Source organism: Macrobrachium nipponense, chromosome 35, assembly GCF_015104395.2.
Source record: "Macrobrachium nipponense isolate FS-2020 chromosome 35, ASM1510439v2, whole genome shotgun sequence".
Taxonomy (NCBI): domain Eukaryota; kingdom Metazoa; phylum Arthropoda; class Malacostraca; order Decapoda; family Palaemonidae; genus Macrobrachium; species Macrobrachium nipponense.
The window spans coordinates 34,447,549-34,474,250 of NC_061096.1; the positions used below are offsets into that span (position 1 = coordinate 34,447,549).

Genomic DNA, 26,702 nt, shown 5'->3' on the forward strand with positions numbered 1-26,702 from the left:
TGATGTTAAAATCCTACCAAAATATTCAATTTTGTTTACGGTAAGTTATCTTGCCCTTACGAACTGGATTCGTGGGCTAGGCTAGGTAGTAGTATAAGAGCTAGCTACTACTAGGTATAGTACCACACCTTAGATAGTTTGGTAAATACCTATACTATAGGTAATCTAGAAATACCATTAAAGAAAATTGAAATACGTACTTCAGAATCGATGCTCATTTACGTCTAGACTTCTTAAGGAGCAAGACACTTTTACTTCACTTAAACCATTGGACGTAGATAGTTTGTAAACACAAAGATCTTATTTCTTCGCAATTTGAGGTTCAAAGTTTGGCCACAAGTTGTTGTCAAACAGATCCCGCTCTGTGATTGGCCAGCAACAATAATAAAGTTTGGTTTGTGATTGGTCACAGTCCTTCACGCATGCGCAAAACGAGTGAGTTGCCTAAGGGTTTTCCTTTTACGTCATTACCTTTGCCCTATCTCTTGAGCTAAGACACGCGTGATCACATCTCCCAGCATCTTTAAATAACATTTTCTTTGTGCACGCAAAAATATGGATAATAAGGTGAAATAATATAATTCATAAATCCATTTTTAAAACAAAAAATCCAGATTTAAAAAAAAGACATCACTATCTGCAAGGTAGGGACGGGAAGAAGTTTAAGTGTCCGATAATATTACAGAAAAATAGATCGAGAAACAAAATACATGACGTTAATTTAAGTTAAAAAAAAAAAAAGGCGCTTACAAGCATCTGGTTGACGCTTTATGTGATGAATTTTCCTTTTTAGATAAAAAGATATTAATGCATTGTTATTTCTTATTATTTCAATGTTAAAAATAAGCAAAAATTATAGGAATTGGAATATAAAATTTAGGTCAAATGCCAAGTGCAGGTGAAACAATAATTAGGAAAGTAGTATGGATAAAAGAATACGACCGGAGAGATAGTACTATAAGGAATGAAAGTTATACAGTCGACGAAAGGACATTGCAAAAAAACCTTAGGTAATGCCTGTAGTGTGTTGTGCATTGATGGCTACCTCCCTATGTGGGCAGAAATAATGAAAAATATAAAATACCATAATTGTGGGTGAATATGTTAGCCTTGTTTACACGGTCGAAGTTTCCCTTTCCTCCTTAACTCTTGAACTGGCATAATCCTCTGTAACATTTCCTAGTTAGGTCATCTCAGGTCGCACGCAACCGTAGGTCTAATCGTTAGGATTTTTATTTTGGACAATTATCAACCAAAGCGCAAGTAATCCACGTAGAGCAATCAATATTTACCCTACGGTAATCTATATCTGAAAGCATAGGTTCGTACTACTGACCCAAAACAATAGTTGTTTTTCTCCTTAAAACCCATTGGCAACAGCAACGGGACTAACGGCTTTACGTGACTTCCGAACCACGTCGAGAGAAAACTTCTATCACCAGAAATACACATCTCTAACCCTCTCAATAGAATACCCGAGAATCGAACTCGCGGCCACCGAGGTGGTAGGCCAAGATCATAACACTGAGGCGCTTACACATGATTAAAGCCTTATCACTATCTTAATATTTCATAAGACATTTCCAGCACATGATTATCCTCAAACATAACTATATAAGTTACACAAATAATAGTCTCTTTTAATGACTTATATGTAATTATGTAGTTAATGTCTTATTCGAACAACAAGGAAAGCGCATTTGAAATTATTTGCTTCACCTCCCCTTTGTTTGTTTGTATGGTGTATTTAGGTTGCATGGAACTAGTGGCTATTCAGCAACGGGACCAACAGCTTTACGTGACTTCCGAACCACATCGAGAGTGAACTTCTATCACCAGAAATACACATCTCTGACCCCTCAATGGAATGCCAGAGGAATGAACTCGCAGCCACCGAGGTGGTAGGCCAAGACCAAATCGACACGACACTGATCTTGGAGGCTGAACTACAGGAATGACTGTTCCATCGTTTACTTTAAGAAAAAATGTATTTTTCAACTTCTATTTGGAATTATGTTCATTACCACATAGTAAATTTTTTTTCACTCCGAGTAGAAGTCTGCCATACCTGGAAAAGATTTTAAACAGATGCCTCTAACTTTTAAGGGGGTTATCACTGAACCTTGATAGAAGGAAAATGAAGTGTATTCTTAGTCAACATTACACTTATAAAAATGAACGTCACCTAGTGTAATCAAATATGAATACATTGTCTCTCCTATCTTTCTACCAATTTTCAAATTACAGTGATGATATCTGAGAAATTTTTAAATCACTTGATAAACAAAATAATGATTGGACATCATATTGAGAACTTCACTCATCAGGTTCATCTCATCACAAGTTTTGTTCTGCAAATTAAAATTGAGGCTTATTTTCCTCCCCAATCTCATAATGTACTTAATAATCAAGTAACAACAAGCATTGTGGCACAGACTTACAGTCACACCTTGGAACTCTCAATACTAGACTAGTGTTGCCATTCTGTAGTATTTGTCTGAAAACGAGCATACCCCAACGCTACCATATTTTCCTGTGATTGGCCCTCTGGATCTTGCTATCTGTATGCGGTGAACCTCGATGTAATCTTTTACTAATGAAAATCTCCTGAAACTTTCAAGGGTAAGGCCATGAAGAATGAGAGAAGGTGAAACCTTCTAAAGGTGCGTTCACATGGTCGAACAATGTCCGACGGACAAACATTGTTACCATATCATAGACGAAGCAGGATGACGTTATAAGCATTGAAACAATGGAAGTAAATCTGGCAACAAACTGTGGTACCAGATGAGGTTGTATACCACTGTTTTTACTCTGTTCACTAGGCAAAGACTGGCAGACAATTGTTGATTGGTAATAATGTTTGTCCGTTGGACATTGTTCAACCGTGTGAACGCATCTTAAAGAAGCAGCAGCAACTGCAGGAAGACTGGACAAAGGAGGACAACAAAGGGGAGCATGGGAAGCATCCATCAAAGGATTAGAGAACTATTCCCAAGATGGCTCCTCCATATCCTCCTATGTTGCCTCTTCTTGGCTTTGTTTGTTTTGTTTTTAAGTTGCATGGAACCAGTGATTATTCAGCAATGGGACCAACAGCTTTACATGACTTCTGAACCACGTCAAGAGTGAACTTCTATCACCAGAAATACACATCTCTAACCCCTCAGTGGAATGCCCTAGAATCGAACTCAAGGCCACCAAGGTGGCAGGCCAAGACCATACCAATCATGCCACTGAGGTGCTCATTTTTTTTTTGGCAAACTTCATCCATTACTCAGGAGACAAGGAACAACATTCACTACATGGAGTAGTAACATTACAAGCATTAGACCTACATTTACTGCTAGTAGAATGAGGGTCAGTCTCAAAAGAAGCAAGGAAACAGGGGCAAGGGTAGTTGGCTACTCCAGGACATTTTCTCCTTATGCTTAGGCTTAAATGAGTTTTGGGTTTGCACAATTAAGCCAAAACACACACACAAAAAGCACAAATATCACTATTTCACACAAATTCAAACAAGGATATGGGCAAAAGAAGGAAAACATTGGCTTTCGGGAGGGAGGGAGGGAGGGCAGCGAATGTTACCAGTAAGGCAGTAAAGAAGAAACTTAAGATATCACGAGGTGAAGAAAGGTAGCAGGCTGCCTCCTCACCCATTAAGATGGATGATCCCCCATGCCACCAATCCTTGCATCATAATTTTCAATTGTTTTTACAGGTTTTCCAGCTGGCGCTAGAAGAATTATCCTGAAGTTAAGACCCAGGTTTGTTCTGTATAAGAGCAAGGTACAATTTGAGCAAAGGAAGCAGCCAGCAGACAAAGATTGGATGCAAGAAACATCTGAAGAACAATGAGTAACATGACTTGTGAGAAAGAGCCTCCCTCTTCCTCATCACCTATGTATCATCTTTAGTCAGTTTACAGATGGTTCAATGTACATGCAGAAGCATACTCATAAATGAAAGGCAAAGTGCTTGTATTCTCCCTAGGAAAAAACGAAGAATAGCATTAACAATGATGTACGAGGATGATTATGTCAGAGTGAAATAAAAGGAAATTTGGAATAATGAAATATTACCAAAATTTTTCCATCAAACTTCTTTAATCCACATTGATCATGCCTGACAACAAGGGAAACAAGAGGCAGCAATGCAATTTAAAGGCACCAAGTACTAAAAGAAGCAAAAAAGGTTGCAAAGGAACAAAGGTAGTTTTTATGGTGCTTTTATGTTGCATGGAACCAGTGGTTATTCAGCAACGGGACCAACGGCTTTACGTGACTTCCAAACCACATCGAGTGAACTTCTATCACCAGAAATACACATCTCTCACTCCTCAATGGAATGGCCAAGAATCAAACCCAGGTAGTCATAGCTCATCCAAAATCCAATGAGAGAGAGAGAGAGAGAGAGAGAGAGAGAGAGAGAGAGAGAGAGAGAGAGAGAGAGAGAGAGAGAGAGAGAGAGAGAATGGCAACATTGGGTGAAGAATATAGACCCTCTTACCCTCCATTTAACTACCCATGTTACCTAGATTCAACAACTGATCCAACTACCCATGTTACCTAGATTCAACAACTGATCCAACTACCCATGTTACCTAGATTCAACAACTGATCCAACTTGTGCCAAAGGATACTCTTATATGTATATATGGCAATGGTTGTATCTCTGTAGGAACAAGGTAATTTTAACATTTATCAAATCCAATGTCTTGCTAAGCCTCTATTATGGTTTCCACATTTGCTTAGTAACTTTGTTTCAAAGTTTAAAGCCTTCCTCTGTTGCTTGGTAGGCAGCAGCACGACCAGCACACACAAGATGCTAAAGGTTTGATCTTACACTGCAACCATATGATAGGCAAGGTATTGAGGGTGGCAATTCAGTGGGTTTTTTTTTTTCACACCAACAGCAGTCACATGACTTTTACTACTTTCTCTTTCTCCAACCATCTCAACATCAATATGCCAGACTGCTGAATTAAGATAATCAGGAGTACACCGTCTGAGCATGCTAGCTCAGTTTAGCAGTTTTCCAGAGCAATTCATCCACAGTTTTAGGTGTAGTTAATGGTGAAGTGTGGATTATGTAACCGGTAAAATGAGGGATTACTGTAAATAATTTCCAGTTCAGTACAGTGCGCATTGTGTTTTTAATTGACTTTAGCCAGTGTTTTTTTGACACCTCTTGGAACAATTGCACTCCATTTTATTTTATCCTTGCTACATTTATTACAATTTTGTTTGATAAATACTCAAGGTTTTCATCTTAATTACCACATCTTTTTTCTTATTTCACTGCATATTTTACTAACCACTCAAGATAAATGTCCATCCATGGAAAAGTTTGCCTACATTAATTATAAACACTCTTCAAATAAAGTAAATGACATCACTAATTCTACAAAATCAAGTTGGTCATAAAAATATACAAGGTATATATGTATCAAGAAATGCTGCATATATTGCAACACAATGCATTTCATGACTGTATAGAGTACAAGGATTATAAGTTTAAGATACTGGTTACAGACCTGAAAAATGATTACAGTACTGGCAATCTTGGTTATGATCAGCACTTGCCTAATTTTCTATACTAGTACATTAAAAATTTTCCAAGGGTAAAAAAATTATGTAAAAAAAAACATACTCATAGAATTTCACTTCTATTATTCAAGTCAGATGAACCATACTAGATGCAAAAGAAATTCTTAAAAAAATAAAGGAAATATAATGTACGTAATGTGTAATACCAAGAGTAATAATATTGCTCAAGTCAGAAACTTTACTGAAGAATAAGTATTTGCATTCATAAAATTGTACAATATTTCTTAAGCTAGTGACAAATCTATTTCTGTTTCCCATGCAAGTAATGGAATATATTTGTTACTTGTAACAAACAGACAAACCTGACTAGAACTCCAGTAATATTGATCTACAGTGGGACTTTTCATCTTTTATAAGACTTCTTTTTTATATATCAAAGCATATCAAAGCATCCAACTGGACAGGACAAATCTAAATCTGTCCTGAACTGCATGTACATCTGGCAGTCTTATGAGTGCTATGGGTAAAATATTTATGTGCCAGGTGTTTATACAAACTAAGTAATGCTGTATGGTGTAGATATTCAATATACATATAGGTAAAAGTTTGAAGGTACGAAAATCTTCCACTTAGGAAGGTCATTCAAACTCTGGCACTTCATGTTAACATTTTGATTAAAATCACTTCTGTGTTACCTGTACACTGACAAATGCTCAGAAAGGCTACTCAACTTAAATGTACAATAAGAATTAAAATAACACCAATTACTAACTTCAGAAAAAGAAACTGCTAGTAAAATTTCCCTCTCTTACCTAGATGCTCTTCATGCTTGATAAACTAGGCTGTTTTGTATTGAATATAATTAATGTAATAAAAATAGATTTTTTTTTTTTTTTTAGTTGTGGTAAAACTTAAAATGCTAAAAAGTGTAAGATGTGGGAATGTGTTCATATTTTGTCACTGAACCTTTCCATGCTAATCTTAATTATACTGTATTTGTCAAAAATAATGGACACTAACACAAACTCTGGGAATAAAGCAGTGTGGAACCCCCAGAGCATGTTTCATTTTTTCCCTTTGATAACCATGTTATCACCATAAAAATAAAGTTTATGTGGTGAAAAGAGTTTCATTTGGCGCAGTTGTTGGCTTTGCTCCAAGATGATCTGTGTCAATAGTGGTGGAAGGATTCTGCTGGGAGGGTTGATCAATGTCTTCATAAGGGCTCCGTCGTCCACCTGTGAAATAAATTTTGTTGATAGAAAATGATCTAGCCAGTAAAATCACGTAAAGACTCATCACCACCATCAATGATCTTTTATGTTAAGTCTTTTCATCTCATATGGTTACATGTGTAATACCATCTCCCACTTTTTTCATCTTCTATACCACCAGACTCAATTCATATTTGGTCTAAGTAAGGACCCAAATAAAAATCAATGGACTACACAACCATGCAAAGTGAGGTGGTCTAACATTATCATATACTGTAGTACTCTAGTTTCCTGCTGAAATCCTCGGATGTACAATTCCCTTCCTCACGCTTTGAGCCCTACTGTTGTATTGGAGCCATATTATATGACACTGACCTTCAATTACTATTAACTAGTCATGAAACAAATAGCATTCTGTACCAGTCACAAAAAAAAGTTAATTGACTAATTAGGCATTTGATTCTCTTTCAAAATTACTGTTAAGCACATGGTATATTTACATTAAAGGTACAAAAAGTGTGCTACGTATATGACCCCTTTGCCTTACTTATTTTTCTGTGAAACTATCTACAATTTTTGTAATTTTCAAATCCACTGCTCCATTGACTGCACAAAATAAAACAAAAAATTCTCTTCTAGTAGTACAAATGAAAACCCAAAACATTTCATGTTTGATCAAAAACATCTGATCATGTTTGATCAAAAACATCTGAAAACCTATTTTTCTTTCAATAGCATGAATCACTTCTTTACAAATCTAGTTTGATTGGTCTTGGCACTGAAATTAAATTTTGGGTTACAAACTGGTTGCCATAAGTGGAATGATTAGCCAATGAGGCTAATTCTACGAACCCTTATATTTGCCCGACTGCCAAGTATTACTGATGAGCAGGTAGTCAGTCTGTAGACACTGGTCAAAGCATCATGGAACCCTCAACAGGTGAAGAATGTGCCCATTACCTTACTTCATGGCCCTGCTGAGTTACCACCAACCATACCTTTCTACAGTTGGGTCTTGAAGCAAAGCAGTGGGCAGACATCATCGATAATGTACCTTCCTTCAAGGAAAGTACATACCCATAAAGCATGCCTTGCACAACCCACCACACACAGTACTTCAACATTAATGCAGCATCCTTTTTGTTAAACTTTATCTTCTTCCAATTTTCAGTTCTTATTTACAAACAGAATCTTGAAGTGAACTCATTATGAATCTAGCTTAAAAGATATATCAGTACCTGTACAGTTAAAAAGGACATTGTAGTTTTCATTCCCTATGGTCTCTCCTCACCTACATCCAACCTATTCTTAGTGTCCAGATGAAACTTTCACTGCTTTCCTATGACCAATCCTTCTGGCCAGCTCTATAAAAACATCTCTGGTTAAACAAGTTAATAACAACAATTTTTTAAGTTACAAATGAAGCATTTTAAACTGCCATTAATCTAAAATGCTTTAAATTCAAAAGTTTATACTTTCACATAGAGGAGTCAACACTGCATTTACTTGGGGGATTGGTTCAAAGACCCCAACACGCTTCCACACCTCCTCATTTGCTTAGAGTCAAATCCCTTACGTAAACGTCTAATACGCTATACAGTATAGGGAACTGTATTTGCAGACCCTAATACACTAGACAGCATATGTCACTGTATTTATAGACATATAATGTGATATATATCACCCTCCTATAATTAATAATGATATATATCACCCTCCTATAATTAATAAGAAAAATATGTTAATTCACTCTTTCTCACTGAAATTTCAATTAAAAAAAGAAAATTAAGCATAACTGGTTTTTGGTTTTACTTCTTTCTTTTTTTCTTTCTCTTGGAGTTTTAACTTTGTAATACAAGCAGTCACTGGTTATTGGTGGGGGTTCCATTCCAATGGCTTGATGATAATAGAAAATTGCCAATAACCGACAATCAGAGATTTTTGGGGCTTATGGCGCTGATAACCAGATTTTGGCTAATAACCAGTTAATAGTGTCTATGTTAGGTATGTACCAGCACCAACAACTGGAAATCAGTGCATCATGGTGCCGAAAAAATGCGCTAGTAACCACCATAAAACTGTATCACCGACAACTAGGACTGCCTTTAGTAAATTTAGCTAAGCACAACTGGTATTAGCTTTTGTACAAGTGATTAATATAAATTCATTCTCTCTCTCAATTAAGTTTCAGTTATGCAAAAGATTTTACCTACCCTTGCCCTGTCTTATATCACTCTTTGGCAAGGACAGTCACAGTTCCAGATGCAAATCTTGTTTATATAACCACATATTGTAAAGTAGTAGTTGGGATATGTCACAGTTCAAATTTCAGATTGGGATTATATAAACAGCTCTACATTTAAGAAAACTGTGGGAACTTTTTGCTATACACTATTCATATAGTGAATCTTAATTTGTGACCGTTAGTCACATGTACATTGAGAGCAAAGTGTACACCAAGTTTATCTGACAACTATTAACAAGTGTACTAAAAATAATAACATGATATAACTGGACAGTTAATCCTCAACTTATGCAACCTTGAAGAAATATCAAAACAAAAGGAAAATTCTCAATAGCTTACAGAACATAAATTGCAGAATGCACTGGGCAGTCCAAGAATGTACACAATAGATGTATCAAAAAAATTTCAGATTACACATATTAAAGCATTTGGAATATGTATATGCATGTTACCGTTACCACATACATTAAGCTTAGATAACCAAGACTTGAAACTGGGACTTTATCCACATAACTACTGTACTTTAGATGTACCATCTTCCAATGCATGCTGTTACATAATTGTAGATACAATCACTATAGTATAAGGATGAATTCCTGGGTTGCCAAGTTAAATTCACCATCAAATTTTAAAAAATTCCATTACTCACTGTCTTATAAACATAACACCAAGTTTACAGATCCAAATTCATTACAGTTTTTCTATTCATTAATCATTGAAGTATGTAAATGTATTATACGTATATGTATGTAAATATTTACTTTATACATATGGGATCTGAGTCTGAAAATTTTTAGGATAACATGCTGTATGTCCTGGAACCAATTCCTTGATTAAGTCAAGGTTCAACTGTACAGTATATTGTACAGACGTACTGTAATAAGCACATGGATTACTATGTGACTGAAACTGAGAATCTTACCAAAAATACTTTCAAAAGCTGTTGGGAGGCCAAAGCTACCGTAGGTACCAGCTCTATCTTGTACTATCCGATAAAGGAGGAAACTTGACAGGGGCCTCAAGAGTAGATTAATGACTGCCATTGCTGCCCCAAATCGTCTCGTTGCCGCTGAAAGATGCAAATGCTATTTAAATGAGATCCTCCTTGGGCATGAGGAAATTAAGGAAATTTCAGTGTAAATATTTTATCAGTACAAGAATAAAGTATAATTTTTTCTTATAAATCCATATCTGCTAATCAAGTACAAGTATAGTTTAGTTTTTTCTTATAAATTCACATCTGAAATAAATATCTACGTACATCATAATTTACATCTATAGTAAAATATTGATAATTTAAATATATGTTAGTACTTACTGACATCAACAGTCCAGTAGATAAGGAAGTTAATAACATCAAAAACAATGGACAGCAAATTGATGCAAAGTGCCTGAAAAAGAGGGAGCAAATAAGACACCCTTCAAGAGTTATACTAGTTTTGAGTCCCAAATCGTAAACAAAGTCACAGGAAACTAAACTTCAGGGACTAAATATCATTCAACCTCTGTAGAAACAGCTATAACTATAGTATTATTTGAAGGAAAAACAGTTCCCTTTATAATTTAGCCCTAAATAATAACCTAATTGAAACTTTCTGCGAGGTGTTCCAATTTCCCTGAAACATCAGTGTACCCAAGAGCATGAGCAATGCTCTCTTTGGTGTATGTTACTATGACCTAACCACCCTGGCCTAAGCCTTGTCATCTTTTGAGTTTACAAGCTGCAGAGAAGTCACAATGATAGCTTAAAATAATAAGAGCACAGGAAATAGTAAATGTATAAGAATAAAATCCTGGCAAAATATTTGCAGCATTAGATAATGTTATTTTATTAATAGCAAAGTGCTACCTCATTGACAACATTGAAAAATTACAGGAATGTAGCTGTTTTAACAGGTGTGGGTTGTTAAGCAAAGTGTGTACGTATTATGTTACAATGACTCTACCGCCTACATCTCACAGAAAACAACTCCTCTGGGAAGGGGATTAAAAATAGCCAGGTGAACTGAACTTTGTTATATGTATAATGAACTAATATTATACTGATGACTGTGGTGACCAGCATTCTTTAAAAAAAAAAAAAAAAAAAAAAAGCATTTCTCAAATGATCTAGGTGGTATGGACATGTCATAAGGTGAGATGACAATAAACTGTCATAAAAACAGTAAATATGAAAGTATATGTAGCAGGATAAAGGCCTATATGAAAGCTTAAAAAATCATAAACTCAACTAAAATTGCTACAACACAAGAGAAGGAAAACAACACTTACCATAAAAGGTGCTTCCTCACTTTCACGATGATGTAAACTCCATATGATTGTTGCCAAGAGAAAACCATTGTACAAGAGGAAGCTTGCAGGAAGGAACCCACATAAGTTGCTCCTACAAAAAATACAGGTACAGTTCTTTAGAAAACCCACCAAAAATTTTTACATGTACTCATTCAATCATGAAAAGTAACTTTCACAAGTTTCATAGATCTCTACAAAAATTACACAACCAGTAGCCACTGGTAGTACATATACTAAGGTCTCCAGTACATACTATAATTAGTTAATCATAACATATTTATTTGTTCACCTTTTTTCAGGCTATACTTTTGCACAAAGAAAAATGTATGACTATTTTACGTGTATAATAACTCTTAATTTTCCACCGCATGATGCAAGGTATACTCAGGATATTGTTACAACTACATACTTTTTTTTTGTACAGTTCATCCAGACCTATGGACTAAACTGACTTTGAATTGAACAACATTCCTACAATCTGTTTTCTTTCTTCATGAGGTTAAATTGTAAGAACTGCATCTAATTAACACGAAAGGCCTTCCTATGATTCCTGCTTGCTGTTTTTCCTAAAGATAAACTAAGGTCAATTTTCCATAATCTACTTACTTGTAGTAATTGCACTTCAAACTCCCAGACTATAAGGAAATCTGTTTTACAGTACTTAGGAACCTGCCAACAAATATGAAATTCCACTTAAAACTTATGAACATCCCAACAAATATGAAATTCCACTATGTAATAAGAATTTCTATGCATACCTTATACGTACTATTACAGGTACTGAGATGGCAGGCTCATTGTGTATGCAGGATATTTGCCCACAACTTTAATTGCATTGTGTCTTCCTTCTTGAGGATATTTTATTACTGTACGTAGGAAAAGAAAGCAATGTTTTTGGTTCAGTTTGCTTCTTTCCTTGCATGTTAGTTGAATTACAAAAAAAAGTAATGAATAAATAAATTCCATTTGATTTTTGTAGAAATTTGACCCAAGAAAGTGCCAAGCTTGAGTGTAGCCACAGAAATTTGTTCTTCGGAAGAGGAGTAACATATCTGCCCAGGATGCTTTACTGCAATACAATGCAAATGGAAACACATGCGATACACAGATATTAGTTCCTCCCATTTAGTTCCTCTACAGCCCTAAGAATTCAAATAAAGTTCAAACAATAATTCACCTGGAACATGTAACCTGAAAAATGACAAATTTGTAATCAAATTGTATTTTTCATAGCTAACCTTCGGTTCTAATAATAGGGTAATCTTTTCAGGTATTTCAAATATTTCCAGGAAAACTTTGGATTAATCTGTACAGTACTTCTAGTAGTATAATGAGCATGTACACCAGCAACTGCACACACACACACACACACACACACATACTGGGAGAAAATCTTTTGAGGATTGTTTTTGTTAGTTCACCTTCAGAATTTTTTAAATACAGTACACGTTTCAATTATTGTCTATCAGTGTACCCATTTGTTCTTGGAGATTCAGCTCTTAAATCTTTTAAGTCAACCTGAAACACTTTGGTGGGATGTGGCAAAACTTGTTGGGTAGGCAGCACTTTGTGAAAATTTTTAAATCTAACTTCAAGGGGTCACACATTACTTGATAGTATACAAAATGTGAATGAGAAATGTTGTCTCTGCGGATGATACTGTAACTTACTTGTTTGGAAAAATACATCATATACAGTAAGCTATTTTACATGTTGAACTTTCAAGTACAAATTGACAAGATGATACGATATCAATTTAAAGTACAGTACTATATACAAAAACTCTGGTTGAACTTTCAAGGACAGCCACCATAAGATTTTTCAACCAAACTTCTTCAAATCCAACAGTATGCAGGCACAGTATTTCATATTAACAAAGAACAACCATTAAACAAAAGGAACAGAACTACCACACAAAATGAACAAGCAGAGCTGGTCACACCAAATGAAGAGTGAATATAATCTAGGTACTGTGTTCAGCAAATAATACACATGTATGGCAGTTTTTTTCAGTACAATAATAGTGTAAATGTAAACTGCATTTTTCATATGCTCAGTTCTCACTGCAATATTTACAGCAATTAGATATGTAAATGTAGAAATGACTTTTTAACTTAATAAAAGAAATTTTCTTACTTTTAGATGAGCATTAAAAAAAAAAAAAAAAAAATCATACTGAAGAACAAAATCTTTACCTCTACCATAAAACAATAAATCACACCATTGAGTCACATCATTCGCAGACTCTTATGGGACAAGAACAGAATTCTTCCTTAAAGAGAGCAAAGTCAGAGCAAGAAACTGAAAGTTTAAAAGCCATAAAGGAAAAAAAGTAAAGGGAAGGGCTGGCAAGACAGCAAGAAGCACAGCAGGAGAATCAAATGATACTGCTCTGGATTGTCAAATGGGAGTCCCTCTGCGTAAACAGAGGTGAAAAATGTGAACGAGCTCAATCCATTCACAATTTTTCAAGATTAACCTAGTTTAATCCAAAACACAGCAAAGATTCCCACAAAAGTCCTTTATGATTAAGTAAACCATTGCAAATCTAATATCACATACACTGATAAAAAAATACATGCTAAGTCTCATTATCTAGAATCCATCTTAAAAGACACTGAAAAGAGCAATGATTGTCTTTCTGAGATTGGACAACACCCACATTTCCACTGTCTAACAGTAATGAAAAGTTAAAACTGTTAGTAACACACAGTGTCCCATCATAGGAAGTTAAACAATGCTGACTTAATACAATTTTTAAATAATAATTTTTGAATACATAATTAGTAAACAAACTCTGAAGGCAAAGGATGGTCTCAACCATATTACTGATGTTGCAAACATGGGAATAAACACTATGATTCAAGAACTTTTTTCTTTAAATTAAAGGTTCTGATGTATTGCCAATATCTTGAAATGGCAGTAGCATCAGTTATTGTTCTCATATATTGTTTGAATGTTACAAATACTATTGGAGAACAAAGGGTTGGAAAAATTAGGCAATCTCATCATTTCTGTATGTAATTAAAGACCCATGCAATATGTACTTAGCATTCTGCCAACATAACATATCAAGAATACACCAACAAAAGAAAGCTAAAAATCAAAAGTAAAAACATGAATACTTAATATTAAATACATACGTACTTAGAAACATTAAGTACAGAGTTAACCAGTGATCAGAAAACCGTATGTTAAAGAACAGTAAAATATGGATATATCTAAAGTAAAAATTACTCATATACTGCATCTTCATTAAGAGAGTCAATTTTCACCAAAAGGCTGTTGATCAATATCAAAGAGAGAGAGAGAGAGAGAGAGAGAGAGAGAGAGAGAGAGAGAGAGAGAGAGAGAGATCCAATTACAGTAGAGAGCAAAAAACATAAAACATGCACAGTGCACACAAAGCCATTTCAATATGCAAAACAATATGGTGGATATAGCAATTGCTTCACTATCACTAAAATAAAGCCTTGTATCAAAACTTTCCAAATCAGTAAATGGTTTTGATATGTAAACCAATACCAAATAAATAAAAAAAAATGAAACATAAGATGGAGGGAGTCAGCTTAACACTACAGATATTTACAAAATGCCTGAAACAACAAATTTTATAAGCAAACAAAATAAAGTACTATAATACATCAAAGCACTACTTTATTACAACATAAATGATTTACCATACTGCGAGTGTCAGGTGTGCGAAGAATATGCCCTGTAAAAATGAGAAAAATCATTGACTTGCTAAATTTATAAGTCCATACAGTACTTATATAAGCACATTTGCTTGTTAGCCACATAATGTACTACAATGTACCTAGAGGTGCAAATTCAAACATTTAAAAATACAACACTATGTTTTGACACTGCCTCAAATGCCAGGTAGAAAACCAGAGAGGTAAATCCTAGCTACTGTTTATGTAAAATGCAGTGGTACCTTGACATACAAAAGTCCCCCAGCTTACGAAAAATTCAAGTTACAAAAGCAATGACGAAGATTTTTTGGCTCTACATATGAAAATAGTTCAGGTTACAAAAGGTTGTTGCTGCAAAGTCCCGAGATTCGCCCGGACCACCAATAGCAATTTTAAAACTCGCTCGCCGCCAACTGAGTAGACTCGCCACCAATCCTCCCGCTCTCCCATTGGTTCCTGATGCTAGTCACCGCCATAAGATCCTGCTCTCTCCTATTGGTCAGCATCTCTCCCATCATGCTCTACGTAAAGGCGTCCTTCGCCCACTGCTTCGCATCATCGTTTGTGTACGCACGCGAAATTCGTTCGTTCTATATGATTTAGTTTATTAACGTAAATTCGTGTTAGTGATTTCGTTGTACCACTTTATCGTGTTGTGTGAGAACTTTAGTACATACAGTACTACATAACTTAATTACGTACAGTATACGTAGCCATGGGTCACAAGAAAGTTGCTGAAGTTCATGGAAAGAAGAGGATGCTTTCTATGGAGACGAAGATGGAGATAATTAAAAAATATGAAGCTGGATGCGGTTGAGTGTGATCGCTAAGGAATACAGCCAAAATCCGTCGACGATAGGCACCATCCTTAAGCAGAAGAAAGCCATTCGGTGGTGCGGCATGGGGAGGCAGCCAGCTCGGACACGAAAGCGGCCGAAGCCTTTATTAAGATGTTCGACGAGATGACAATCAAGGAAGGCTACAGTTCTCAGCAAGTCTCAACTGTGATGAGACTGGCCTTTTTTGGAAAAAAAATGCCTTGTTGGACATACATCACGGAGGAAGAGAAGAAGCTACCCTTTGTTTGAACGCCCGTAGGCATTGCAAGGTGAAACCCCTACTTGTGTATCATTCCGAGACTCCTCGAGCCTTCAAGGCCCACAAAGTGCTAAAGGAGAAGCTTCCAGTGATGTGGAGGGCTAATGCGAAAGCCTGGGTAACGAGACTTTTGTTCACCGAGTGGGTAAATCTGTGTTTCGGCCCGACAGCGAGAAATTCTTGGAAGAGAAGCACCTCCCTCTGAAATGTCTGCTGTTGTTGGACAATGCTCCTGCTCACCCTCCTGGCCTTGAGGAAGATATCCTACCGGAGTATTCTTTCATCAAGTTCTATATCTTCTGCCTAACACCACCCCTCTCCTCCAGCCCATGGACCAGCAAGTGATATCGAACTTCAAGAAGCTATATACGAAACATCTTTTCATGAGATGTTTCGACATCACCGATACCACAAACCTCACCTTGCGTGAATTTTGGAAGGAGCATTTCGATATCGTAATATGCATCTGGAGGTTTCGAGGCGAACCTTGAATTCTTCGTGGAGAAAACTCTGGCCTGATGCCGTATCCGCCCGATACTTCGAGGGATTCAACATGGGCGAACCTGGTGCAGATTCAGAAACAGTTGACGATCCTGAAACTGTTTTGCAACCAGATCTTGACGAGATCGTTGCACTCGGCAAGTCCATGGGGCTGGTCGTTGACGAGGACGACATCAATGACCTTCTCGAGGAGCACCAAGAGGAGCTTACGATGGATGATCTGAAGGAGTAAGATGCCATGCAACATAACGTCGTTCAAGAAGAGTTCTCTAGCAGCGGCGAGGAGGAGGAGGACGACCCTATGACAACAGCAGAAATTAAGGATGCTCTAGCTGCTTTTCATAAGGTGCAATAATTTGTAGAAAAGAGACACCCCGAAAAGGCTTACACAGGTCATCTGCTTGCGCAGTTCAATGACGTTTGCTCAAGTCGTCTCAGGAACATTGTCAAAAGTAGGCAGAAGCAATCTTCCTTGGATAGTTATTTTTTAAAGAGGCCCTTAGTAGGAGTAAGCAAACAGGAAGATCCAAGTGATACTACAAAAACACAGAAAGTTTAAAGTGTTGTAGAAATTGAAATTTTGTATATATATATAAAAAAAATGTAAAGTATAAAAAAAGAAAAAAAAAAGATAAATTTAATTTTAAGTTTTTTATAAAGTTAAGTGTTAAGGTTAAGTGTACGTACGTACAAGTTTTCTGCCATTTGTCCTCCTCCTCTGTCGCCACTTTCGGAGATAGCCTTACTTGAAAGGTAATGTTCCACATTTTACGACATACATATATATGTACGTGCAGTATTTCTTGTATACCATGTAAACTAATACACTTTATTTACAGGTGCTATGTAGTACATATTAGTTGTATGTATTAAGTTAGGTATTGAATGGTCCAAATTGTTGTAGTATTTCATTGTTTATGGGTCAATTTAGCTTTATTATAAAATTTACTGGGGTGTTTTTGTAGGGCTTGGAATGAATTAGGCAATTTACAAGTAAAATGCAGTTCAAGATACAAAAAGCTCAGGTTACGAAGGCCGCCTCGGAACGGATTAATTTCGTATCCTGAAGTACCACTGTACAGCAATAGGTTTGTACTATGAATATACTTCTCATCACATTAATATTCATTTGTTTCTGCTCTTCCATTCTCAAAAACTTTTTGCTTGGATTTTTAAATAGTGCTCTGTATCTTCAACCTTTGGATCTGCAGAATTATAACACTGAATTCCAATATGGTTTCTCTTTCCAAGATAGAATCTTATAACGTCTTCAAAACAGTAACCTACCATCACATCATTAAACTGGACTGTTCAAACACAGCCAGTACCGGTAAACCTTATCATAACTAATATTGTATCCTCCAAATCAGTGGCATCTATCAACTCTCCAAGAGTCTTTTCTTCTTCTGATTTCCCTGTTGTGGTGATTATACTGCACCAATAATAACTTGAATACTACAACTAAGCTTTACAACTGTTGGAGTTTTAGTAAATCTGAAGCACAGAGAAATCTAAAATCTATGCTTCATATACAAAGGTTTTTATTCAGCACATTACTTAATTCTAGTAAACAATCCCTGAGTACTGTATATGGGTAACCATTGGGTAGAAAATGAGGTCTCATAAAATTAATTGAAAGAGTTTTGCTTAAACAAGGTGAGAAGTAATGAATCACACAGATACAAAATCACTCAATATGGGCAATCAGACATTACTGATCTCAATTTTGGTTATCTTATTCACAGGAAACTCATTAAAACACAAAACTGAAAGATGTAACACCTCAAGCAATTACACTTTGATATTCCTTCCATCCAGTTATTTCAAGATATTCTCACTAAAAGCATTCGAACCTTGACTAATCTGCACAAAACATTTAAAATACTTACAAACAATATATCCAGCCTGTCTTGATGGCTTATTTCCATATAAGAAATCCGATACAAATAAAATATGCCTTTCTTCATTGCGTTAAACATTGCCACAAGTTCAAATTTTCTTGCATAAATCAGTCTCTACACCAAATTACCTTCATTATCACAAAGCTTTGATTTTAACAACTCTTGATAAGTTACTAGAAAAATGTCCAATATTCACCAGCTCACATACTAGATGTGGCTGGGCAGCCAGCCTCCCTTTGACTAGGTGAGTGTAAGAGTTTCATGCTAGCAGCAAATCACGTACGTGAGACCAATGACACGTTAATCCCTTCCATTTACAAATGATGACTTGCCAGAATGTCATACTATAGTGAAAGATTTTTTTATACAGAGAATTAAAAAGATTAATTACTATATAACACTTACTCGGTGGAGCAATATACGTACATAATTTCCACATATAACTAAAGAGTAATGCAGTAATAGTATAGTACTTATACAGTGCTGATGGTAACAAAACTAGTATAATTCTCTACCTTGATTCCATGAAATTCAGCATGATATCACATGAAAGATGTCAGATGTCAGAGTTAAGAGATAAAGATGAATTATCCCTAACAGTACATATTTCATATCTTAACAATAAAATTTTTAATTTTTATTCTAGGCCTTCATTTAAGAACAATTCTTGAGTTCCTGTTCTTTGGTGACATGCTTTTACTCACACTGCAACAGAATGGCAACCCACCTTCCCAGTTGTTTGAAGGACTTCAAACTTTAACAGAACAGCTGCAATATAAGTGAATATTAACTTCCAATAATACAATACAAACATGTATGAATTGAAAAATTCTGTAATGCTGCTCCATCAATATGCAAAAGATAAGTAATGACAGTTGTTTCATAGTTACATAAAAAGTATTATAAAATAGTATAAGTACCAAATATAAGGTAGCAAATTACAGTAAACTTACAGGTTACGACGGGGGTTCCATTCTTGAGACGCGTTGTAACCCGAAAATCGTCGTAAGCCAGAACATCATCAAAAATCCTAAGAAAACCTTACTTTTAATGCTTTGGGTGCATTATAAACTATGTAAACTGCATTCTTATTGCATTTTTCATCAAAAAAACCCTTCAAATATTGATTATTTTGATCAGCGTTGCAGGAGTTTTAACCCTGGAACATGCGTCGTAACCCTGGAAATAATTTCTGATGAATATATAGTAATTGAAAAGTGCCTTAACCTCAGAACGTCGTAAACCGATCCCTTCGAAACCCAGGGACTGCCTGTACATAGTTTATGTACTGAATTATCAAAATTATTAATAAATTTGTTTAAACACATCAGAAGAACACCTCATGGAGAGAAATGCCAATGTTTTCACTGGCATGAATGATTTGAGGCGAGTTGACATTTTCAATTGAACTTGTGCAAAATTTTGGACAAGGTGAGAAAGCTGAGAAAGCATGATTTTCCATACGAATGCATTTACTATCAAATCTGTAGCACCTCAGTGGCATGGTCGGTTTGGTCTTTGCCTGCCACCTCGGAAGTCACGTATAGCCGTTGGTTCCGTTGCTGAATAATCACAGGTTCCGTGCAATGTAAAAACACCATACAAACAAACAACTATTGAATCTGGGCTTCATGGATTTTACACTCATTTTCCTTCACAGAATGAGTATTAGTCAGCTTTAGGAAGGTGAGAAATGAATCGTTAATTCCAGGCAAAAACCATCAGGTCTGAAAATCTGCTAGCCCTCACTAAAACCACTTAACTTGAAATTACTGCACTCTGAATGTACTAACCTTTGTGAAGGGCATGAGTTTCAATACCCCTCAGATAAATGCACCATCTTTCAAGGAGTTATATCTAAGGCCACTAAATATTGAATGTATAAAAAGAGAGCATAATTCTAAGTTGAGGCTCCAAGAGGTGTTTTTGCAATGAGACCCAGAAGTGTTTCTGTGATGAGACCAAGAGTAATCTGTCTCTGCCAAAAAGAAGATATACCAAAACTTTTTCCATGTTATGAGAGGTAGAATAACAGGAATCCAGAAGTAGCTGCCTGATAAAAAGTGCCCAAACCTACTCTCTTTTGGAAACCTGAATGATTCAGTTTTAGTGTAAGAACAACTGGTTTCCTCAGGCAAATATGTAGATGTACCATTTACTACTACAGACAGTTATTAAAACATTAAATAACTGCTCTTCCTGAAGTGATATTTGATAAAAAGAAAATCATAAAAAAACCCTTATATTTGAAAAGGAAGTGTACTTCTAAATTTATTTGAGAACTTGTCAATATTAATCTTAGTAATAAAATATTACGTATTAGTACATATTCTGCTGCTTTTTAGCGCCAAATGTAACTTTATCCTTATTCTATACTAGGCTAAAAGCTACCTTTTGCATTATCTCTGTTAGAACCAATTCTGAAATAACATCTGGTAGAACATGGATTTCCCACCTAGTGCTTGTATTTATAAACATATTGAATTGGATACAGTATTCCAGAATATTTGTATCAATATAAATATTATAAGCATAAATAAAAATGCAACATCATTCACATGAGAGAGAGAGAGAGAGAGAGAGAGAGAGAGAGAGAGAGAGAGAGAGAGAGAGAGAGAGAGAGAGAGAGAGAGAGAGAGAGTGGTCAGTTTGGTGTCCTAACATTCTACTTAAATTCAAATAAAAATATCTTGCAAAGGAAGAATTTTTCTAACCAATTTCATATTTATTAGCATATTAGGCATACTACTAGTACATTTCTGTAAAGGTGAGGGAGCCTACTTACTTCACTTCAAGTCTTACACTCTTAAATGGGACCAAAAACTAAAAGAAAACATACAATCAGATATCTTTCATGGCTTACAAGTAATTAAAAAGCAAAATGAAAAGGTATTAAGAGAATACAGTGGGAGCCCATATTTGCGTTCTCCTTATTTGCAGACTCACGCATTCGCAGATTTCTCTCTGGATTGAATCTACCCATTATTCGCTGGAAATTCGCCTATTTGCAGTATTTTTCTATGAGAAATATCCACAAATTCTTGGTTTTTTCCATCAATTTCATCATAAAATGCACTTTTTATGAAAAAAACTATTAAAAAAAACTGATATAAACATTTTTAGCGGGTTTTTCTTGAGTTTTACCTAAAAAAATACAGGCAGTCCCCGGGTTATGACGCGTTCGGCTTACGACGTTCCGGGGTTAAGGCGCTTTAAAATGATATTATTCAGAAACTATATCCAGGGTTATGACGCCTACAACACTGATCTGGCAGAACAAATATGACACCAAAAATGCAAAATAATCAATTTTTGAAGATTTTTTTTATGAAAAATGCAATAAGAATGCAGTTTACATAGATTTCAATGCACTCAAAGAATTAGAAATAAGGTGTTCTTAGGATTTTTGATGATGTTCCGGCTTACGACATTTTTCAGCTTACGCCGGAACCTCTGTCATAACCCGGGTACTGCCTGTAAACCGTTTTGAGCATTTTTGTAGGGGTTCCAACTATTTGCGGGTTCTAACTATTCATGGGGGGCTCTGGTACGCATCCCCCGTGAATACAGGGGAACCACTGCACATACTACTATTACTAGCTGTATGTCATGCACAAAAAAAAAAAATCACATCAAACAAATCTATTTATCATATAAAAGAATCTATACTGCACTATGCCTGTTTGAAGCACTATGACAAAAATATTGGTACAAAAGTACAACTGCAAAATATTCAAAACACCAATGTCCTAGGTGCAGCTAAGAAGACAACAACAATATAGTTTTACAATATAGGAAATAAAAGATAACTGATTTTGGGTATGTAGTGTGATATGATGCCAACCAAACAGAATAATGAATCGGAGAAACTGAAACTAGAGATCATTATACAGAAAACCATTTCATAATACTGAGTTCAAGATCTAAGCAAGGGTAAAGATGATAAAATCTTTCAGTAATTTTGTCTAAACGAGGCAATTACACAAACAGAAGGCACTAACATACTGATAATATAACCACATCATTTTGGGATCTCTGTTGAGCAAAGACCTCTCAAAAAGTGCTTTCCCTTCCCTAACAATGAACTAGACCAAAACATATCCTACTAGCACTCTTACCTAAGCTCAAATTCAAAATAGGAACTCACATGAGCACCCTTATTACCTGTAGTACTCCCAGTAAAAATTTAAATCTTAATTACATCCTAAATCTATACAGTTTATCTTGGGCATAAACTTTACTAATATCTAGTATAAATAGCGGAATATTTTTCCACATTATAAATAGCACAGTACAGTATTAACTATCTTTTGAGAGAGAGAGAGAGAGAGAGAGAGAGAGAGAGAGAGAGAGAGAGAGAGAGAGAGAGAGAGAGAGAGAGAGAGAAAATACTTCTGTACATATTATCATGCATTATCATGATACTACAGAATACATACCATACAGTCATTTATTTTTAAATTCTGTATGTATATATATTATTCAATTTATTTAAGAGTTACAGTTGAAAAAAATGACTACGTAGTCTTAAAAATAGTTCTCACTTATGAATTAGGAAAGATATGCTAATAGGCATCCACTTCAAATAGTCTTTCATACGAAGACTCAGTGGTATTGAATGAGGATAATCATAATGATGAAAGTGATGATGCATCATAAACATGGTGAAGCAGTCTTGTTGTATATTTATTACACTTACACATGAAGATGCACATCAGATACCCATTAAAAAAATGTTTATTCACTGAATGGCATGTTTCTCATTTACATCTTAAGTGGAAGGAGTGGAGGGGGTAAAAAAGTCAATTTATAGTAGGTTTCATGGGAATATAGTACATTATGATTTATATTTGACTTTTCATTTCTCAAAAAATTGATTTAACAGTATTTGGTGCATTTTTTTTTTGTCATTTTTTCCATATTCAAGGAGCATACCATCAATGAGTATATATTAAAATACTCTACTGGAGTAGAGAACCAACATACTCCCTGTGCAAATTTATCACACATAAATTGGTTTCCTGCCACTGCTTCTTCTTGATCTTCTTTATCTAATATAGCATTGATCTGGGTCGCTGTTTCTAGTCACACTCTGTTAACTCAAATGGGGTACTATTAATGAAATCTTGAAATTCCCCACAATCTATATAGCTAGTACCTATCTTGAAAATATTCTACACCTATCTTCATTGCCATAGTCACAATTTCTTTCAGTATTTCACTGATAAGCTTTTTGGTTAACCGAGTGATGTCACAGACTCATTCTGGACTGTTTTCTCCAGAATAAGTTAAATGTCTCATGCTTGATAACTTTCATGGTTCTTTTGATGATATTTATGGCATCAGCAATGTTTAAAGTTTCCACATCTTAAATATCTTTCTGTTTATGCAGTCAACATCTATTGCCTGAATGATTCGCTCCATACAGTGTGTGTGTGTGTGTGTGTGTGTGTGTGTGTGTGTGTGTGTGTGTGTGTGTGTGTGTGTGTAATGAATCTGAATATCCTTATTACAGTACCCTGTGATCTAAAGGTTATATTACACTCATCTGTGTTGGGGCAGAGTAGATGACTTTGATGCTTTCAGTGTTGAACTTATGGAAATCTGGATCGGCCAGGGTCATAGTTCAGTATCTAGCCTATAAGACCTAAAAGTTATAGCTACTTCTTGTTGTGCATCCAAAACACTGGCAACAGGAATTTCTACCGAATTATATACTTTCTAACAGCTAATCTTGAAAGGGAGTTTATGATATATAGGTATAGTAGAAAAAAATACAAACGAAAAGATGTTCTCTACTAAACAACAATTATGAATTTTGGTTGCGCTTCACTTTTGCTTAATAATTTGACATTAACTAGCTACTTTTGGTAGGCAAAATTTAGCAAACGGAATTGATTCATGTAATCAATCACACTTGCATAAACTACTAATTAATTTGAGAAAAAAATTAATTTCATTAAAATATCTCAGGAATCCTGATACAGTTAATGTGACCTAACCAAGGCCAAATTGTCTTTCCTCGTTTGGGGTAAGAGAACCCCACTTCCTCTTAGCCTAAATTTGATGTCATACACAGGCTAATAAGGTCTTGCATAATGTTGCAGCAATGACAGTATCTGGAATCATTTCCAGGTTTATGACATGGGTAGTTAATGTCAAGTTCATGAGTAACCTTGCTGCTGGACTACCTACTATAGGCTAGGTACCTAGTAGTAAGCCTGGTGTTTGCATATGTCAATTGGTAGCCCTAACCTCGGTCTCCATGACTGTGAATTACGCAGGTTAAAAACCGCATAACAAAAAAAGAACCCGTGTCATCCGGAGGTAAAAAATGCATTGGCATCACATAAACCCCGACAAAACCTTTACCAGCGTTAATCATTCAACTTATAAGGCGAAATGAAGCGGTTTTCGTTCCGCCCTGGTACCTACTGGTAAAGACTTGACAGGCCATCCAGCAGGTATACTAGTCATTAAACCTTCCACGAATGGCTATCCAGAACCATAAAAAAAATATATATAATAACGCTACAAAACACAGACCCGAGACTCGGAACAAACAATTATACATTACCCTCAACACAACAGAAGAATTGGGAACTGTGATCTCCATTGCGTTACAAATAATATTGATCACGTTCTGCCTGACGTATGACTTCCAACAACACAAAATGACAACGAATCGGTCGCTTACATTCCGGGGAATGGGTAACTGTCCAATGTGGAAATTCATGCTTTTAAATTTCCTCTTATGCTATAACATTTAATAGAAATGCAGTGTTTATTTGAATTATACATCGAAACTTGGCAAACTATCTGAATTTTCTATGTTAGAGCCCTTAGAGGCAGATATTTTGGTCGCTGTAAGTTAGTAACCACTGTTCTAGGACAGTATCATTACAATGATCTTTTAGTTAGCATAAAGTAGCAAAACAATTTCTTCATGATCATTTTTGTAGAGTAAATAAATAAGTAATAGATATATAACGTGCAGTTTCATATCACATTTCATATCGCCATGTAAAACTGGTTGAAATTACTTACGAAGCCAACGCTCAAACATAAGATCGCTTAGGTAATAATACGGCTCGGCTTGTGTTGTTTAACACCAATTAATCTTGAGTAACTTAAATATTACGAGTATAAATTTTATGAACGTCACATTACGCTTCTTTAAGAATTGTTCCGTTCTGTGAACTGCGTACTTGCCAGTATGTACTGGATACTTAGTTGTTTTAATTGTAACTGTTCACAGTGTTCACTTGCTATCGTGTTTATTTCCCGGCCTCCATGTGCATTTCCGCAGTACAGACAGGCCTTCAAAACTCTTGGAAGATTTTCTTAGTATACCCATGTTTGTATGATATTGAAGAAGCGATAGAGAAGATATCTTTCTCAAATGTGAATTTGCATGTCACGATATCGAGGTAGCGATGCTTATGGATATGCTATTATGCTTATGAATGAAACATCCGGTTTACTTTCGTTCTCTGATCTTTGAAAGTGCAGAGATCAATGGGATGAGCAACTTAATGGCAATTTCTAGCACACGGTCGAAGGAAACAAGGAAAAGGACAAGAAAAGAGGAGGGACTGGTCTAGAACTAAGATAGGAGTAAAAAGAAAGAAAGAAAAAATCCTGGGGGTAAGAAGAGAATTCAAAATCTGGGCGCTAAGGAAAGAAACAGCTGGGGAATCGTTCAGTCCGAGGATTGTCGGTATTTTCTGGAGCAAGTGGAACATGAAACTGTTGTTGCAGCGCAATTTTAATATAAGTCTGTCAAGCAACCTTGTATAATATTGCCACTGTTTAATCTGGGTATCTACCTAAAGACTTTCCAGTGAGGTCATTCAGTTTTTCACGTGACATTAATGGGATCTGTAATCGAAGTGATGATAATGATTATTATAATCACTCTCTCTCAGACACACACACACAAACGCACGCACACACACAGAAAAGAGAGAGAGAGAGAGAGAGAGAGAGAGAGAGAGAGAGAGAGAGAGAGAGAGAGAGAGAGAGAGAGAATAATTCTGATATGTGCAAATCTGCAGATACAGAGTAGAGTTTCACCAATAAGGAGGAATTAAGAGATCTATTATGACAGGTACTGTCTTAGAGTGCTGCATGTTAATGAAGAAAATGATTTCGTAGCTGTTCGCTCTAGTACGTATCAGGAAAACTGGACAATTTTCTAACTTTTT

General features: G+C 35.7%; 2 protein-coding genes across 3 annotated transcripts in view; both read right to left on the bottom strand.

Annotated features, from left to right (window-relative positions):
- The window catches only part of LOC135208580 (dual specificity protein kinase TTK-like), a 74,011-nt gene extending 73,629 nt beyond the window's left edge, over positions 1-382 (bottom strand). The window contains exon 1 of the mRNA XM_064240923.1: positions 201-382. Within this exon, the coding sequence (XP_064096993.1) occupies positions 201-218 (18 nt within the window). The 5' untranslated portion in view covers positions 219-382. The remainder of the gene's footprint in view (positions 1-200) is intronic.
- A 4,813-nt stretch (positions 383-5,195) lies between these two features.
- Positions 5,196-25,203, bottom strand: LOC135208582 (type-1 angiotensin II receptor-associated protein-like). 2 transcript variants are annotated; one of them, XM_064240926.1, is made up of 6 exons: positions 25,073-25,203; positions 14,981-15,015; positions 11,280-11,391; positions 10,327-10,399; positions 9,931-10,077; positions 5,196-6,787 (listed from the first exon to the last, which is right to left on the bottom strand). In XM_064240926.1, exons 1-6 carry the CDS (start codon positions 25,109-25,111, stop codon positions 6,660-6,662), a joined length of 534 nt encoding a protein of 177 aa, XP_064096996.1. In that variant the 5' UTR covers positions 25,112-25,203; the 3' UTR covers positions 5,196-6,659. The 2 variants fall into 2 exon arrangements, with proteins under 2 accessions (XP_064096996.1, XP_064096997.1); XM_064240927.1 differs by lacking the exon at positions 25,073-25,203 and adding an exon at positions 18,484-18,748.
- Positions 25,204-26,702: the final 1,499 nt, after the last annotated feature.

Coding starts and splice junctions, on each gene's coding strand:
- LOC135208582 (XM_064240927.1), bottom strand. CDS start 18,573: ATGTTTAACGCAATGAAGAAAGGCATATTTTATTTGTATCGGATTTCT. Junction 11,392..14,980: donor CACCTGACACTCGCAGTATG/GTAAATCATTTA, acceptor TATTTTTTGTAG/GAGCAACTTATGTGGGTTCC. Junction 6,788..9,930: donor AGCTTTTGAAAGTATTTTTG/GTAAGATTCTCA, acceptor TTTATTTCACAG/GTGGACGACGGAGCCCTTAT.